Raw genomic sequence first — 19,284 nt, forward strand, 5'->3', positions numbered from 1 at the left:
GTTTTCCCAACCTGATCTTTCCAGAAAGGAAATATAAGTGGTCAAATAATAACCCCTCATTATCACTCATCAGGTATAAATGTGGATGAGTGCTGGCTGGCAAGTTTCTAGAATGACTGGGGGTGGGGGAGGGTGGTGGAGATGTGATTGGCGGGGGAGTAGAGAGTGGAGAGATGAAAAAACAATTCTCCACTCAGTCTCTGAGTCTGGGGGCCCTTCAAAGGAACCACGACACTTCAGGACTGTGTCGGCGCCCCCTAGGGGTTGGTCTCCCTCATCCTCCTGGGCTCCAGAAATAAAGTCTCACTCCCACAGTGCGGCCAGGGACCCCTAAAGGTGCAGGGGGCCTAACGTACGTGTCTTGGACCACGATGTACTGATGGGGGATGAGTCCGTCGATGCCATTGTGCCGGCCTTCCCACCAGTCGTCGGAAGCCCGCTGGTAGAGCAGCAGGGATGCCCCCTTCTTGAAGGACAGCTCTCGGGCTGTCCGGCCCACGTAGTCAAACTTGGCAATGGCCTCGATGGGCTCACACTCTGAGAGGGGTGGAAAAGAAGGAAACACATGCTGTTGGGACTCACAGACTCAGGAAACTGGGCAGAAGAGCCCAGTTAGCTGAACTTACAGTGGTGGGAAGATAACCTAGTGTGAAAATAAGTCACGGATGATCTATAAAGCAGGTATTCCCATGCAGACTGTGCAAACCCCTGAAAGCACTTGTATGCTCTTCCTTGCCTTTGCTTATGCTGTTCCCTCCACCTGAATCTCTCTCTGTCACCTGCCTGATGAAACACATTGAATCACAACTCAAACATCACCTGCTTCCTCTAGTAACTTCCTTGGTGTTCCCATAGCTCTTTATGCCATACTGTACTTGTAAGCATTACTTCCTTTCTGACTGTAAAATAACTCCATTAATTTAGAACACTTAACATATTGTACTTTGAATAACTTATTTACATTATCCACTCTCCCTACTAGAACATGAGCTTTTAGTTGCTATAAAGAGAAAATAACTTGCCCAATCAACTTTCCAAGGAGCAAAATATGGAAATATATGTTGTGGTCAATACATGGAAAAATGCACATGTAAGTGATTTGAAAAATTAAAAGGGGTGTGCAAAGGCAATGTATTTTTACTTTTGTGTATGCTTCTGTTTCCTCATCTATAAAATGAGGATAATAATAGTGCCTTTTTCAGGAAGTTGGTATGAGGAGTCAACAAATAACAATTTGTAAAAGTGCTCAGAACTGTGTGGGCCCACAGTAAGTGCTACATACGTGTCAGCTACTGTTATTACTGTCATCGTTGTCATTATCTGTTCTGGGCCGCAGGTAGAGGTCAGAGAGCAAAAAGAAGGCTCCCACAAATCAGGAACCCAGGGTTAAAATCAGATATTCTGAGTAGTGGAGAGAAAGGCTACTTACAAACAAGACTATGCCTAGACAGCCAGGGCAGGTGGGTCTGCTCCTGAATGGGCAGGGCTGGGGACTTCACTACAGGGGGCCTGTCTAAATATCCCAATGTCAGTTCCATACAGCTGCGGGTTTGTCACTCGACCTCTCTGGCCTCAGTTTTCTTAACTATTAAATAGCAGCTATATCAATTTCACTAGGGATTAAGAGATAAGACATATACAGCCTCTAGTAGTGCTGGGCACACGCAGGCTCTAATCAAATACGAATTTCCCTGGTTCACCAAATCCCTTCCCATTGTGTGGTAAATTATCATATTGATCCATCTGACCTTAAGAGCCAAATCAGCAATCCTAATTTCTTTTTCTCCTTTAAACGCTGGCCTAGGATTGCAGAATTCATAGCAAGGCAGGGAGCAGGGAACACTGCAGCCTGTGCCATTTTGTTCTTGTGCCCAGAAAATTCTGAGGCCCCTTGTCAGCTGCTGAGACTTCCAGAGCCCAAGCGATCCAGAAATGGAGGTGTAGAACTGTTGGCAGGAGGGGGAATGTGCTGGCTGGACAGACCCTAATAAATCATGGGCACCGCCGAGGCCCACGGACGACAGCTGCGCATTCCAGCTCTCAACGCACACACGCCAGGCTGCGCAGCGCATGTCTGTGCTTTGGAAAGGGTCAATTTTTCCAGTCGGCAGGCGTGAGAGCATGTGGTTTCTGCATCCTGGTTCCCATCCCCCTCTGACTTGCTTCTGCCGGGTTCTTGGCACCCAGCTTCACTATTCCCTGGGCCCTCTGTTTTTCAAATGAGCTCTCCTTCCCTTTGGTCTCCAGCTACCTGGCAGGAGTCTGGGCCATGACAAGGGACTGACAGTATGCTGGTGAGACAGCCAGATGAGACAAAGAGCTGGGAGGTGGATGAGGCGCAGTGAGGTGGGGCGAGAAGGGTGAAGGATGAAGGGCTAAGGTCTAGCTCTTCACCTCTGGTTTAATACAGAGACCACTCTATTTGAGAAGGTGGGCTGTCTCTCCAAGAAAGGGAAGGAATGAAGCTGGGAGGCAGGAGAGCTCCCTGCTCGTCTTGAGGGGACTGCTGGACAGGAAGGGCCATCAGGAGCACAGGATATATAATCTCTCCTTTCTGCTTCACCACCCCACAGTCCCACTGACTCCAAGTGGGGCCTCGTACCGTCATCACTTGTGTGGTGCTCTGCAGCCACATCCTGGGTTGAGTCTTCAGCCGAGGTAGTCTCTCCGTGAGGGCTGTCACTGCAACAGAACCAAGAGTAACTGGGACCTCAGCATTTGCTTACAAAATTCTTGTCTTCTCTTTCACACAGCTTCCTTGGACATGGGATCTATCCTAGACTCTCCAGATCCTGATCACATACTCCAGACAGATGCTTATAATGAAATGTAAGGCTCTCGGGATTCTCTAGGCTAGCTCCCGCTACAAAAACTACTCGAGACTACATGGGACTTACAACATCTTGAGACAAGAGGAACCCCATTTGAACTTACAAATCTTTTCGAAAATACGGAACAACTTAGCTCCTCAAGGGTTATTTCTCTAGGTGAATTAGTTCCTGGAGGGAGCATGGTGGAAGGGAAACACCGGGCTTTAGCATCGGCTACAACTGGATCCAAATACCAGCTCTGACACCTGGTAGCTGTGCGACCCTGGGCAATTACTTAATCTCTTTCAGCCTCAGATACCTAATCTACGAATCGAGGATAATGGTCTATATATCTCACAGAGTTGTGTTAGGATTCAATGAAATAAGAGGGAGTGATTAATAAGCAGTGCTTTCTCTCCTTCTTTCTCATCTTGCTTGATGGCTCTGGCTGCTTTGTGGTTTAGTGCTGGTGAGAAAGTAGGAGGTGAGTCATAGAAATGAGTGGGAAACACAAGCAGGGGAAGAAAGTCTGCTGTGGGCTGGACGCTGCAAGAGGGCAGCGGATGAGAGCTGGGTCAAGTTCTTGACAGAATTCATGGAGCCTCAAATTACCCAGGGTGGAGAATCGAGAATGAGCAGGGAAGTTATTAGGAAAAGTCATTTCTACTCCTGATCTCTTGGACTTCAGAGCGCATGGGGAGGGGCACCAGGAAGTTCTGACTTCCTGAAAAGTAGAGAAAAATCCTGTTCATTTCTGAAGTTTCTTCCTCTGGTGGTAGGTAGTAACGAGTGAGACTTTCCAGGCAGTTCTATGGAAGCACCATCACCCCTCAACCCCACATCCTGGCTTCAGTTTCTACCTTTGAGCATACAGCCTCTCCCTCCTCAGCGGATGGGTCCTTCGCTCCTAGAAAGTTCCTCAAAGACCAGGGGACTAATTTAGAACTCACCCCGTGTGAAGCAAGGCAGTTCCAAGGAGGATCTCCAGACCCCAGAGAACATTATGGGAGAACATCAACAGGGATTCCTCTTTATCAGAAAATGTGGGCACACTTTCTCACTGTTTTCTGGGCCTCAAAACCCTCTGAATGAGTTTGGTGACATTCTGGAAACCCTTGGGACCCCAGGGGTGTGCAGGGCAAAGGCTCACTTTTCCCCAGACCTCTGAGTTCATTTCTTTGGCTGTCCACTAAGGCGGCAGCTCCCAAGTTTCATGGAGCCCTGGACTGCTTGTTAAAAAGAGACTGCCTCACCCACTCCCAGAGTTTCTGATTCACTAGGTCTGGGTGGAGTCGGGGCACTTGCATTCCTAATCAGCCTGTGTAAGGCAGGTGCCGTTGGTCCAGGGACCCCACTTTGAAAACCACTGCCCTAAGGTAAAGACAAGCTGATGCTTTATAAGGTCCCTTCTAGCCCTGAAATGCTATGCTTCTCTCATTCCACACGCACACCCCAGCCTACCTAACACCTGTGGTCTCAGAAGCAGCCCAGCATGCTACACCACAGGCAGTCCTGGAAAACTGGGTTCCGGTCTCAGGGCTGGTAAGCGTGGTGCAGTGGGGCTGCAGGGAGGCCAAGCGGCCTTGGTGCTCCCTCTTCCTGGCTGTTCTGGTCTCCTGGCCCATCTCCAGTATACTTGGGCTCTGACTCCCCCTTTGCCACCCCTCCCTCCCCTCCTTCATCCATCTTAGCTCACTTTGCTGGCACTTCTCTCTCTTCTGATGGACAGGCTGGGAGCCTTCTGAGTGGCTATGAACCCAGCAGTCAGATGGTCCCTCCTACCCAAGGTCATTTACTCTTGATCCTGGGGTGCTTCTGGCCTCCCAGCCAGTCTGTGGTAGTAACAGGCCCTGACTAATCTTGTGGTTTTCCCAGAGGCTGCTAATAAATGGCAGATGCACAACCAATGGGGCTGGGGGGTGGTGGTGGTGTGCTGGGAGAAGACCTTGGACAGAACTGAGAGGTAGGTGCCCTCCCATCTGTGCCCGGTGAGCCCTACCAGGGCCCTGCTGAACCGGGCCGTGAGGTGGGGCTCTGTGTCCTGGAATGGGCCCAGAGCCTGCAGCGGTTTGATATGTGAGAAGGCAGGTGAAGCAGGAATCGGGAACACTATTCCACAGCTTTTCAACACTCATGCAAGGGAAACCAACTCTCCAAGTCACATGTACAAGGACAGCTCCTTGGAGCCCACCAGCCAGTAGGCTGGGACTCGAACAACATCCCTAGTCCCCACCAGCCATCTGTCAGTGACCGGAAGCTTTCTCTCCGAGCTGGTGAGCCTAGATTTCTCCAGCTCAGCCTCAGATGCCGGGATCTACAGGACAGCAGAGAAGACCGAACTCAGCGATGTCAGTGGTACTTTTATGTTCACAGACACATGAATAGCATTTTCCTCACTCCTTGGGCTGGAGGCTCCTTCTGTGGGGATCAGGGAGAAGCATGGACTGACTGGCCTCTCATTAAGTAAGCAACCTCCCCTGTCCTCCCCTACCTCAGTCCATAGCAATGGGGCTGGCTGAATTGCTTCCAGATGTTGAATTCAGATGGAATCCGATTTGGGCTGGCTTATGCTTTCAGCCCAGGCTGAAACACTGTTTAGGGGAAGAAGGGAAAGGGAGGAGGAGGAAGAGGTAAGGGATGTTAGGGAGTAAAAGAGAGAGGCAGTTGTCTTTGCGTTTACTGGGAAAATGACCCTGTAAGTGGCACGATGGGGGCAGTGTGGGGCAGTGGGTGGTACCATGCACTGACAGTCAAGGGGTCAGGGCTGGGATCCCCACCACTGAGGTGGCCTCAAAGATCGTCCCTGGCCTCTCTAGATTGCAATGACTTAATCTATAAAATGGAAATCTGTTATTTGTCTAATGGAAGGGTCTAGTAAAGATGTGCCCTAGGGATTCCTTTTACATCTCTGTTTCCAGGTGAAGTCATGACGAACCTGCTTCAGTGGGGCACTGGGCCTAACCTGCCGAAAATGGACCTTACCTCACTTTCTCATCACAAATGTCTGAGATCATTACTAAATTATCATTGTATAAACTCACAGTCAGGACATATGCTTCATAACTGAAATCTTCCCAATAAGACAGAAATTCCCTGGGACGCAGGACTGTTCTTCTCACAATAGCCAGCTCCGAGCAGGAGCCAGAGAGACATCGCTGCCTGATGAACGCCAGTTCTGCGTACAATCTGATCAAATTTCCTTTCCCGGAGATCATTAACGTTCCTGTTATTGCTGTCGTTATCTTTCAGAATGGTCTCTCATCACTCAGAACTCGTAAAAAAGGAGGCAGCCTGAAGTGGCACTGAGTAGTTTGGGTCGAGGTGGGGCCCTGCCTACAGCAACCCCCGATCCTGGCAGCTTGAAGTGCCTCGGAGTGGGAGGTGGGGAGGATCTGGGTGTTTCCCTTGGTCTCGCTTGGCCATCTGGCCCCCACGCCAGTGCGTGTTGGTGACATTTCCCCTCCTCCGACCCTGAGTCCCCTACCAGTAATCCTCCGTGCTCCCTCCTCTGCTGTAGATGGGGCCCTCCAGCTCCCTAGGGTTTGGGAAGATGTTCTCGTGCTGGATGATGATGGTTTTGATCAGCTCATTCACGTGGGCTTGGCAGGACACCTGGTCATGGCCCTCAGGCACTGACATCAGCGAGGGCCCGAAGCAGATGGCGAGGTTGTAGGGGTCCATCATGTTCTCTTCACTGAACTGTGATAAACTGGAGGAGAAGGAAAAGGGGGCAAGCTGAAAAGCACTCGCATGAATGCCCAGAAAACACAGTCACAGGAGGCGCTGCCAGGAGCAAGAACAGAAGCAGCACAGACGGCCCCCTGCTTTTCTGGGCGTCAGAGCCCTTCTAGAAAGCCGGTAGGGGGAGAAGAGAATGACCACCAGGACACTATTCAGGAGCCAAGGGAGGGCCAAGTGGAGGTCCCTCCTTGCAGATCTCGCCCCTCCTCTTTCTCTAGCTCCCTGTTCAAATCCTACTTACCCCCCAATCCCCACCCCAACCCTAGACCATATCCACCAAATCCACCCTGCCTTGCGGACACACCACTCTGCAGAGCTGGATACGCTCCCACAGACCAACCCACTAAGCCGACAGAACAGACGGAGCCCCTCGGGCTGCCCTGGTAATGACACGGTCAGAAGATGCAGGCATTGTGCGCTGTGTTCCTTCTTGAATGGCAAAATAATCAAATTATTAGGGATATTCCATTCTAAGCTCTAGACTTATTTAAAAAAATAGCCAACTGATTAGCTTTTGTATTCCATCAAGCCCGTGAATTTCTTCCTGGAGTAGCTAATGCAATTGTTTTCCATTTTCATAATATCCTCCTCCACTATTACATTCAGGATTTATTCAGGAAAAGGTCAGCATGTAGCTCAGCTCCTGCTCAGGCTTCCCCTGGACGCAGTCTGACTTCATTATTGGGTATTTTATTCCAGGAACTCCCCCTTTCCAGCCAGCAGCTGCTCCAGCCATACCTCCAACCCTGGCCAAGGACCCAAGCCCTTCAGTGGTGAGTGCCCACGGGTCTGTCTGTCCAGGCACTGAAGGCTGGGCTAGCTCTGGATGTACCCTGCCCCTAGGAGTCTGCAGAAACGTGAGCTCTGCTACGGGGTTCTGCCTCCCTTGTGGGCATCTGGATTCTGACAGATCTTGAGAGGATACCAAAGCCATGGTGCTTAGCCAGAGGCCTGGGACTCAGCTGTCTTCATCTGAGTAGCTGTTCTTCAGAACTGAGCAGAGTTGACTTCTAGTGTATCCAGCATCCAGACTCAAATGACCAAGCTGGTCTCTATCTCAATGATTCTCTCCTTCACTGAAGATTCAGATACGTCCCCGGTCCCCCCACAGAATCACTGCAGAACATGTGAAGTGGGACAATGAAGTGGGACAGTGACAAACAACTGTCATGGCTGAGGACCACTGCTCTGTAGGACCCGGTCAGATGCAGGGAGGCCTGAGATGGGTGCGTTGATGGATCTCAGTGGCCGGACTGCTTCATAGGAGGTTTTAAAGATTTAATTTTATAATCCTTCTCTGGCTCCTGAGTTAAAAGAGAGCAGAGATTCAGAAAAGGCTGGTAGATGTTTCCAAGTCTACTTCTTGGTCAAATAAAAACTGGAGAGAGACAGGAGAGATAATTAGCTTGGGAACCTTAGCAGGGACAACGGAGGCATGAGGTGCCACGGGGCTAAAATTGTAGCCCATCCCAGGCTGGCTGGTTCCTCGAGTCATGGAGGGACAAGCAGGAGGAAGTCTGTTTCTTTAGTGTGATCTGACAACGTTTTGGTAACATGCAAGGAAAGCAGTAGTTTCTGGGAAGCCTGGTGGTCAAAGGGAGATAAACTCTAGACCTGAGGGTCCCAGTCTAAGCTCACTGAGAGAAGAGGAATCTTGCCCGGCCTTCTAAGGCAAGGACTGCTCAACTCCTAGGTGGCTACAATGACCAGGGCCAGAGAGGACCTGTGTTTGTGCACTGGGGTCCACTTCTCATGGGTCCAGGTCCATTTCTTATTCCCATTAAAATACAGACCAAGATCCTTCTTTCTCTTCCAATCTACTGGAACACCTAAGTTCTGGGGGTAAAGCCATGGTGCTTAACTACTTGAGGGACACAGGCTCCTTCAAGAATTTGACAAAAACTAAGGATTCTCTCCCCAGGGAAATTCATATATGAGCACATAACAAATGCACACAATTCTGTGTATAATATAATGGTGCTAATAATCCTTGAAGACTCTGATGGCTGTACCTAGTATAAGACCTCAAATACTGGATTTTTATTTTTGAAGAAATATCTAAAATGGATAATACTGGTAACAGCTCCCTCTTTAAAAAAAATATTTTTTTGGTATCGACTTCTACACATGCCATCTCCTCTAAGAACTGTACTATATTTCTTTAGGTTCTGTCCATAACACGAGTGAACTTTCCTAATGGATTTGAACTCATCCTCTTTTGAGCACCTTAAAAAGGTCCAGCGTAGTGGGTTTTGGGGGGAATGAGAAAATCAGGATTGGCGTGGGAAAACTGTTTTTCATCATGCATTTTTCTGGACTTTTTACTTTTAAATGATGCACATTTGTTGGTTCTGAAGAACCTAGGAGCAGGACAGGAATAAAGACGCAGACGTAGAGAATGGACTTGAGGACACGGGGAGTGGGAAGGGGAAGCTGGGACAAACTGAGAGAGTTGTATTGACATATATACACTCCCAGATGTAAAATAGATAGCTAGTGGGAAGCAGCAGCGTAGCACAGGGAGATCAGCTCGGTGCTTTGTGACCACCTATAGGGGTGGGATAGGGAGGGTGGGAGGGAAACGCAAGAGGGAGGGGATATGGGGATATATGTATACATATAGCTGATTCACCTTGTTATACAGCAGAAACTAACACAACATTGTAAAGCAATTATACTCCAATAAAGGTATTTAAAAAACACGATGCACATTTGTATCTCTGATTACATTTAAAAAGAAAAACAAAACATCCCAAGAATTTTAGAGTCAAGCAGACCTGGTTTTGAGTCCCAGCTCCATTGCTTACCATCGTTTTGTACTAGTTCCCTAGTTTCTTCATAAAATGGGGGCAATTATGTGCCCCCTTGATGGGCTGTTTTGAAGACTAAACGAGGTAATATGTGCAAAGCACTTAGCACTGTGCCTGGCACATAGGTGATGTTTAAGAAATATTTTCTGTCATTTTAATGTCCTGTTTGCTTCTTGACATAGGACCTTTTTTTCTTTTTTGTGGTACGCGGGCCTCTCACTGCTGTGGCCTCTCCCGTTGCGGAGCACAGGCTCCGGACGCGCAGCCTCAGCGGCCATGGCTCACGGGTCCAGCCGCTCCGCGGCATGTGGGATCTTCCCAGACAGTGTTCCCTGCATCGGCAGGCAGACTCTCAACCACTGCGCCACCAGGGAAGCCCGGCACAGGACCTTTGATTCCAGTCAGGGAAAAGCAGGGCCGCTGACATTTGGCAGTAATTGACTTACAGGTGTCCACCGTCGTCTTCTCCTGACAGGCATAATCTAACAAGCTGAGGGCTCTGCATCCCCAAATCAAAACCTTAAATCCTCAGGGAGAGCACGAAGCTTTGAACACACTGTTTTAAACATATGACACTTCCATTAAAAACCTTCAACTTCATGGCCTCCAGGGGTTTGATTTGGCAACACCCAACAGACCATGGGTAAGATATTATGCATCAGGGTTGATTTCAGGTTTGAAAGGGATGAAGAGGAATTGTATTATTCACCATGGCTCCAGGCAAAACGTGGGGTTGAGAATCTGTAAATCCATGGTTTAACAGACTTTCCCAAAAGGCTCCTTAAGAGATAAGAGGTAGAAGGTAATTGTGGCTGACTCTTCCTGATGGCCCTTCAAAGGCACTCCCTCACTCCCCTTGCCCCCTCTCCCCAACTTCCATGGTCCCATATCTATTAACTGACTTGCCTTCCTCCCTCTCACCTCCTCAAGAATAGCACTCCAGCAATTACCTTGCTCTCTCCTCCATCATCATTTCTTCTCTATGGGGTCACTCCCACTAGCATGCCAATGTGCAGCAATACCACCCATCTTGAAAACAATATTCTCTCTTAAGTCCGAATCCATGCTGAATTACTGTCCCATTCTCTTCTCTTTATAATAAAATTCTTTGAGAGTTGTCTCTGATTCTCTGGTTCTTCTTTACCGGTTCTGTTATGGACTGAATTGTGTCCTCCCTGCCCCCCAATTCATATGTTGAAGCCCTAACTTGACTGTAATGACTGTATTTGGAGACAGGCCCTTTAAGGAGGTAATTAAGGTTAAATGAGGTCATATGGGTGGGGCCCAAACCCTACAGGACTGGTGTCCTTATAAGGAGAGGAAAAGAGAGCAGAGCTCTGTCTCCCAGTGTGTGCACAGAAGAAAGGCCACGTGAGGAAGCAGTGTGGTGGTTGTCTACAAGCCAAGGAGACAGGTCTCCCCAGAAACCAACCCTGCTGGCATCTTGATCTTGCACTCCCAGACTTCAGAACTGTGAGAAAACAAATTTCTGTTGTTTAAGCCACCCAGTCTATGGTATTTTGTTGGGGCAGCCCTAGCAGATTCACACACCTACTCTCTTCCCGTGCAGCCCCCCAACCCCTCTATCGTGGTAAAACACACACAACAGAAAATTTACCATTTTAACCATTTTAAAGTGTACGGTCCAGTAGCATTTAGCTGAATACGACCCCACTGTACGGATCTACCACATTTTGTTTATCCAGCATCAGCACCCCTTCTCGCTTGAACTGACACCATCAGGATTTTGCCCCTCCTCCTCCACCAAGACAATGCCCATCAAGGTCACTAGTGACATCTATGCTGCTAAATCAGTTCTCAGTCCTTTTCTTAGCTGACCTGTCATCATGTTATCTCAGTTATCACACCCTCCTTGAAACACATTATGCGGCTTCTGGGACACCGATCCCTCTTGGTCCTCCTCCTACACCACTGCCCACTGTCAGCTGCTCAGTGAGGTGTCCCTGACCACTGTATATTAAAGAGGAAACCCTCACACCCACCCCTTACACTCTCCAGTCCCCTAACATGCTTTATTTATTTATTTGTTTATTTTTGGCTGCTTTGGGTCTTCGTTGCTGCCACACCGGCTTTCTCTAATTGTGGTGAGCAGGGGCTACATTTCCTTGCGGTATGCAGGCTTCTCATTGCGGTGGCTTTTCTTGTTGTGGAGCACAGGCTCTAGGCACGTGGGCTTCAGTAGTTGTGGCTCGTGGGCTCTAGAGCTCAGGCTCAGTAGTTGTGGCACACGGGCTTAGTTGCTCCGTGGCATGTGGGATCTTCATGGACCAGGGCTTGAACCCATGTCCCCTGTATTGGCAGGCAGATTCTTAACCACTGCACCACCAGGGAAGCACCCCTGTAACATGCTTTAATTTTCTCCACAGCCCTTATCCTCTGACATATGACATATGCTCTTCTTTTTTTTTTTTTTTTTTTTTTTTTTTGTGGTACGCAGGCCTCTCACTGTTGTGGCCTCTCCCGTTGCGGAGCACAGGCTCCAGACGCACAGGCTCAGCGGCCATGGCTCACAGGCCCAGCCGCTCCGTGGCATGTGGGATCCTCCCGGACCGGGGCACGAACCCGTGTCCCCTGCATCGGCAGGCAGACTCTCAACTTCTGCGCCACCAGGGAAGCCTCTTTTTTTTTCAAATTAATTTCTTTCTTTTTGGCTGTGCTGGGTCTTCACTGCTGTGTGCAGGCTTTCTCTAGTTGCGGTGAGCAGGGGCTACTCTTCATTGTGGTGAGCGGGCTTCTCATTGCGTTGGTTTCTCTTCTTGTAGGGCACGGGCTCTAGGCGTGTGGGCTCAGTAGTTGTGGCTCACGGGCTCCAGAGCACAGACTCAGTAGTTGTGGCTCATGGGCTTAGTTGCTCCATGGCATGAGGGGTCTTCCCGGACCAGGGCTTGAACCCGTGTCCCCTGCATTGGCAGGTGGATTCTTAACCACTGTGCCACCAGGGAAGTCCCATGACATGTGTTCTTATCAGTTTTGCCTGTCTTCCTCCAGTTCTATGTGCTATGTAGGCTCCATGAGGGCAGAGACCTTGACTGTTTGGTGCAATCTTAGATATCCAGCAACTGAAACAGGGCCTAGCACACAGTAAATGCTTAATAAATGCATGTTAAATAAATAAGTGAATAAATACATGAGCATCTGTGAGTCTCTAGGACAATCCAGCCACAATTCTACTTGTCCATTTTCATACAGAAGCTAAAATACTCCTTGTGAAAGTCAGAAGAGCAGCACAGACAGAATCTTTCCAAACTGGGAGGCACTTGAGATGGTGAAGTTTGGAGGAAGACTCAGCTTTTCTGGAGAGCTGCTGAGGTGCCTGAACAGTGAAAGAAGCACCACCAATTCCCTCTTTCAGATTATGGAGCAATATTTGAGGATGTAGAGTGATGCTTCTCGGACCTTCATGTGCCTATGACTCATTAGGGGATTTTGTCAAAATACAGATTCTGATTCATGGGTCATTGGGGGTGGGGTGGGGGAGGAACTGAGATTCTGCATTTCTAACAATCTCCCTGATGATGCTGATGCTGCTGGTCTATGGACCTCTCTTGATTAGCAAGAGACTAAAAGTCTGTATTGTTTGACATCTGAAGAAATCAGGTTTCAAAAGGCAAGCAGCAGAGTCAGCGGCAGTGAGGGGGAGCTACCTGCACTTTGTTTCAGGGTGAAAACCCACTGAGTAGTACAGATGCTGTGGCCGGCAGCCTCTAAAATGAGACATGGCCCTGCCTACTGGTATTCATGCCCTTGTGTAGTTCTCTCCCTTTGCGTGTGGGCTAGATTTAGTGACTCACTTCTAGTGAATGGAGTATGGAAGAAGTGATGGGACGTAACTTCTGAGATTAGGTTACAAAGACTCGCTGCTCTCTTGGGCACTCTGTCACTCACTTGCTTGGAGCAAAGCCAGCTGCCATGTCACGAGCAGCTCTATGGTGAGGCCCATGTGGTGCAGAACTGATGGAGGCCTCTGACCAACAGCCAGCCAGGAAAGGAGGCCCTCAGTCCAACAACCTGCAAGGGACTGAATCCTGCCAACACCACGTGGATCCTTTCCCAGTCGAGCCTTCAGAAGAAACTACAGCCCTGCCCCCAGTACACTCACTGCAACCTCAAGAAACCTGGAGCCAGAGGCCCCAGCTAAGCTGCACCTAGATTCCTGATCCACAGAAACTGTGACATAAAAATAAATGCTTATTGTTTTGAAGTTGCTAAGTTTTAGGGTAATTTATTACACAGCAATTGATCATCAATGCAGATGCTAAGAAAGGATAACATGAATAATTAACAATTAACAAGGCCTACTGGACAGGCATGTACCCAAGGTTCATGGAATGGACTGAACACTAGCTATATAGATATATGTGGAACCAGGTCAAGTCCACACAGCACTGGTGCACTGTGTAAGGAGTTCCATACATATATCTCAGTTCTGGGCGTTCCTTGAGATGGAGGATGTGTACAACCCCAAAAAAGACAATAGCCAGACATAAAGTACACACTGTCAGGACATGTAACAGCAAAGGAGAGGGGTCCTAAAAGTCTGGGCCCAGGCAGAGTTTCCAGACTGGGCCCAGTCTGCATACTTATCACCTGTCACCTTCCTGTGCAGGCAGGTGGTCTTCTCTATCGCCTGTGTCCTGCACTCCATTTATTATTTTAGGAAACACTGTGGTTATTAATGCTGCATCTTTTCAATGAAAGACTTTGATGAGCAAGTTAATCATTTTTTAACCAGAAAAAGAAGTGAAACAAAACAAAAGTCATCATTTGAATGGGTGCAGTTTTCCATGTTTCCTTCGACAGTGGCCACCCTCTCCAGCTCTTATGATGCTTCCTCTACCGTTTCTCCCCACCCACAAACTCCCTCACCCCTCCACTTAGCAGGAAGAAAATGTGGGCAGGATGGGGCCATTGTGCTTACACACACAGTCACCCCAGGACCTGCCTGCTCCCCTGCCTGTTTACCCACGACCGACATGTTCCTCGCTCTGCGGGAGCAGACTAGGCTCTTTGAGGGCAGGTATCGGTCAATGAGGGGAGACAAGGCCTGGTGGCCCTGAGGGGACCGACTGGCTTGAGAGTCATTACCAGAGTTTCCGTCTGCCTAAAACGGGCAGCATGTGAAACGCTGTGTGAGTCATGAGGGGTTCTCAACTAAAGGCAGTTGTGGTGCTGAGTCAGGGCTTGGCTAATGAATGGTGCAGACACAGCCACGTGGAAGCAGCAGGCTGCTGGGCCAGGACCCTCTGTCACTCTGCAGGGCCAGCAACAGGGCTAGAGGACAGTGTGGTTGCCCCTGAAAGGTCTCGGGCGGGGGCTGCTAGCCCAGATGCCTCAAGTCAGGCTGACTCTGGTCTGTAAGCAGAGGCTGAGACGGCCTCTGAACTTGTATTTCTTTGAAGTAGGGACCAACCCACTAGGAAGAGTCTTCATTGTCACAAAGCAATATGAGCTAAAACACCCTAGCCCCTTGGTCTACTTTTTGTTTTCCCTTTTTTAAAAAAATAGATACATGGATCTAAAGAAATGTTTCCCCACTCAATGAAAAGCCATAAAGCCAGAGAGATGATAACGGTAACTGAATTCAGCCTCAGCATCGGGGAGTTTCGGGGAGAGCTGGGGACTGTGGTGAACTGGGGGCGCCTGACCGCCTCATCTAGGCAGCAGCCCGTACTCCACAGGGAACTGCGGCCGCGTGGGCGTGCAGATCCAATGCTGCTAGACCTAGTGATTCTTTCAAGAGAAGCTAGAAATCTAGATTTTTTTAAAAAGTAAAATCTCCCAATATTTAAATGGTTCAATGTTTTCAAGACAGAGTGGACTTAAAGGGAACACATCTATAGGCCTTATCTGGCCCTCGGGTTGCCCACTGATAGACTTTGGCCTAGGCTGTTGAGGGAGATGCTGCAGTGAAAGCAACGTGGAAAGACAGAGGTGCCTAAGGGGAGAAGCATGTCCTTGCTCGTTGTCTTTGCTGCCCTCCATGCCTGCCCTGGGCAAGGACACACTGCTTAGACAGGGAGAAATACTCTGGCTAAGCCCAAGGCCCCTCTGATGCTCAGACCTCTCTTCTAGCTACACTCACTCCCTGGCTGACCAGCTAAATACCATCAGTACACAATGACCTCACACTGTATCTCTGCTCCAGGTTTCTTCCCTGAGCATCCAATTCCTATGTTCAGCTGCCTACTTAGACTCTCCACCTGGAGGGCTAACGGGTACCTCAAGTTAACATGGCCACATCAACACTTTGTCCTGATTGCTTCTTCCACATCTTGTCTTCCCCAGCTCCACAAATGGCATCACGGCTTCCCTGCTGCTCATGTCAAAAATGTAGAATTTTTCTCTTTCCTCACATTCTATATCCTACCCGTCAGCAGGTCCTATCAAAGCTGTACTCCAAATAGATCCTACACCTGACCCCTCATCACCCTCCACCATTCCCTCTCTGGTCTAAGCCACCACCACTCCCGACCGAGACTGCACAATAACCTCTGGTGAGGTCTCTCCCGCTTCTCTCCACATTACTCTATGGTAACTTCTCCATGAAGCAGATTTTAAAAATATATTAAAAAATCAGATCACAACATTCTTCTGCTTAAAACTTTCCAATGGCTTCTTCAAATCTAAACTCATTGTTGCCATGACTTTGGGGCTTGATGACCTTGACCATCCCGTGGCTCCTTCTTTCACTTCATTTAGGCTGCTGCTTACACACCGTCTCCCCAGAGAGGCCTTTGCTGAAGGCCCCTCTGCAGTGTCTCTCCCTCTTTCACCTCTGCCCCGATCCCATAACTTACACTTCCTTATTCTTCTAAGCACTTATTACTACCTCATGTTTCTGTAATTGTCTGTGTCCTCTGCTGGAACATGAGCTAAATGGTATTCAGGTTTTTGTCTCTTATTTCACAATGTATTCTTACATCTTATGACCGTGCCCAGCACACAGCAGGTGTTCAGTAAGTATCTGTTGGGCTGGAGGAATCAACATAGGTCCCTACGTAAACTTCCAGTGACCGAAGCTAAGGCCCAATCAGTTGCTCCCTGGAAAGTCTACTCACTGGTTGAGGAAGGCAAAGAGGTATCTCATGATAATCAGAGTGGTTTTGGGCAGGACCAGGAGGACCTTCCGGATGTGCAGAGCTCTCTCCTGCAGGTTGTCCATTGCTGAAAGAAAAAAGCCATGCGTTACCCTCCACTGTAACTGAGATCCCAGGAAATAGTGGTCAGAAGGCTCTGACTAGCAGCGGGTGCAATATGGAGAGCAGCCGGTCAAGTCCACACAGCACTGGGCCAGTGTAAGGAGCTCCATCTCTGTGGCTCCTTGGAGTGGGGCTGTTGTGATGGGGCATGCAGGCTCCAGAACCTTCTGCGGGTCAGGACTTAAGATGTATGCTCCTTGGGCACAGAAGGGGTTGGAGATGCTCCCCAGCGCATCTATCACCCCCTTATTACAATACCACAGGCAAGGAGCTGACCAGAAACTGCTGTGACTGCTCGACACCCACCCTTGGAGGGCCTACATGTGGGGAGAGGGAGGGGCTGCGCAGGTCCTGTCCTGCCCACTCCACACGTGCATCACCTCATCCCCTGGACAAGTCTGGCTTATCTTCCCCCCTCCCTTATCTGCAGTGGGGATGAGGAGAATGTGGCCAGAGGCAAGAAATGGCAGGCCCCTGTGTAAGCAGTGATATCTGGGGAGAAAACCAGAGAACTTTCCTGACTCTTGTGCTGTGGACTGATTAATTCCAGGTACGGCCCTAGGCCTGTGCTTGCCTCATGGCCCGCCTCCCCACTTTCATGGTGTGCCATGTGGATACTGTCATTTTCTAGGAGAGTCTCTCCATGAAAAAGAAATGGGAGGTACTAGATCAGGAGCAGATCTCAAGGGGAGGATTGGGCAGCTAAGGTCTCTTGTACTGTCCTGGCAACCCCCATCCACTTAGGGTATTCCACCTAGGCCCAGCCCTGGAAAAAGACATGAAGGTAGGAGGGATGCATATATTCAGTCACCCACAGAACACATTTCCACTAGGACTCCCACAGATAGTGAGTAAACCAATAAAACAAGAGAGCTAGCTTCCTGAGTGCTCTGGGTCCCTCTCTCAGAATAACAGAGAGGGACAGTGCTCAGGAATCAAACTGGAAACTCGGGGGTGGGCGGTGGGGGATGAAGACCTTGGTTGATCTGGGAAGAAAAACTTTTCTCCATTTCAAAGGCATTGCCTCCTCCAGCCTCTGAAGCCACCATTTCAACGGCGTCTGCTTCCAGAATGACCTAATACTAATCCAAGTTTCCGTGGACAACAAATGAGAGGGGGGTCCAGTATAATGATCTAAACTAAATGGCCAGGAATAGCTTTTCAAGCCCTAAATTTTAGAGTAAGAGGCAGAGAACCTCTAAGATACCTGCTTTATCTAAAGATCAAGTAGGGACTATCTCTCTCTGAGAAAACATCCTATCACTACTTTTAAATGTGCAGAGGCTTTTATTCCTAGAAGAACACATATTAACACATCTCACAGGTAAGTCATGCCATATTTAAAGCAACAAGCAGGAAATATTTGTAACACTTATGTATTCTCCCTTTGCATCATGAAAAGCACAAGCACTAATATATGAGCTTCTAATAGCTGAAAAGGACTGTGTCTTATATATGAACATAAATGTATTTTAATGAAGAAAGATAAAGCCCAGCAAAGCAACAGAGTTTAAAGTGAATCAGAAAGAAAAAAGCCAGGAGTTCTGACTTGTGATCCAGACTCTTCCTGAAAAGTCATTCTTTTTCCTCCCCTACTAGGGGATAAAGGAGTGAAAACAAGGAAGAGAAACTTCACCAAGGAAAAGGAAAAAAGGAAAACATTACTGGAAAGCTTATGAGAAAAAAAGACCCTGTGGAAATTTGTTATCTGTTGCTATGAGGTGCTCTGGCCCAGAAGCCAATCTGAGGCCAGGATGATACTTACTGACGCAGGCCATTAGGTCATGGAAGATGTCCTTGGGGAAGAGAGGGTGTTCCAGCCCCCGGAAGTAAAGCTTCAGGACGCCAGCTATGGAGTCCATGTCATGGTCATTCTGGTCTCCAGCCAGCGGGTCCTCTCCTAAGGATAAGCAATCCCCCCAAAAAGGAAAGAGAGAGTGAGAGAGGTAAAAACAAACAGGATGAAGCAGCGGTGGTGGGGAAGGAGTGGCCTATTCAAATCTTCATCACAGTCCATCAGCTTTCTGCCCAGCATGTTGGCCATGAGTACGGCAACCAGGGACTAGCAAAAGCAAAGACTGCTTAGGCTCAGGGGCCCTGGGGCCAGAGGAGGGGCACAAAAGTCCATTACATAAATTTGCTTGTGCCAGGCTGGTTCAGGGACATTCCCTCTGGGCTGGGGATGGGACACAGCAATTGGCTCTCTCATGAGATCATGAAACTAGGCTGGGACTGAGCCCCTAGGGGAGGGAAATGAGGCCAGGGAGGCCAGCCCCTCTGATTAGCTCTCGCTCCTCTTGGCCTGTAACAAAGCACACCTACTTACAGGAGAACAATCATACTGGAGTTCCCTATGGAAAATTTCATATCAGATGTAATTAGATTTAATGATAGGACCAACCTCAAATTGAAACTATATATATCCATTTCAGTGACGGAAATTGCCAAAGCTTGTCCATTACCTTAATAGCCCACAAGATAATAAATGGGCTAAGATGAACAGGTGCATTCGCTCTGCCACCAAGGGTTCTGGATACAGCCATAAACTGCCCAGATATCATAGTTAACTTCTTGGGTTTGGGTAGATCATCTGGAGGAGAGGGGCAGGATGAATGGGGCTGAGAAGGAGGAAACTGGGATGTACCCTGGCACCTCCCTGCATCTCTGGGTAGGGGTGGGGGGATGTCTACAAGACAGAAGGTG

General features: G+C 48.8%; 1 protein-coding gene across 10 annotated transcripts in view; it reads right to left on the reverse strand.

Annotated features, from left to right (window-relative positions):
* SRGAP2 (SLIT-ROBO Rho GTPase activating protein 2) overlaps positions 1–19,284 on the reverse strand; it is a 238,155-nt gene that overhangs the window by 10,959 nt on the left and 207,912 nt on the right. For all 10 annotated transcript variants that reach the window (XM_067729190.1, XM_067729188.1, XM_067729189.1 and 7 more), the window contains exons 16-20: positions 18,347–18,481; positions 16,441–16,546; positions 6,295–6,519; positions 2,603–2,682; positions 357–537 (exon numbers count right to left, since the gene is read on the reverse strand). In XM_067729190.1, coding sequence (XP_067585291.1) covers positions 357–537; positions 2,603–2,682; positions 6,295–6,519; positions 16,441–16,546; positions 18,347–18,481 — 727 coding nt within the window. The remainder of the gene's footprint in view (positions 1–356; positions 538–2,602; positions 2,683–6,294; positions 6,520–16,440; positions 16,547–18,346; positions 18,482–19,284) is intronic.

This window comes from Pseudorca crassidens, chromosome 2, assembly GCF_039906515.1.
Source record: "Pseudorca crassidens isolate mPseCra1 chromosome 2, mPseCra1.hap1, whole genome shotgun sequence".
Taxonomy (NCBI): domain Eukaryota; kingdom Metazoa; phylum Chordata; class Mammalia; order Artiodactyla; family Delphinidae; genus Pseudorca; species Pseudorca crassidens.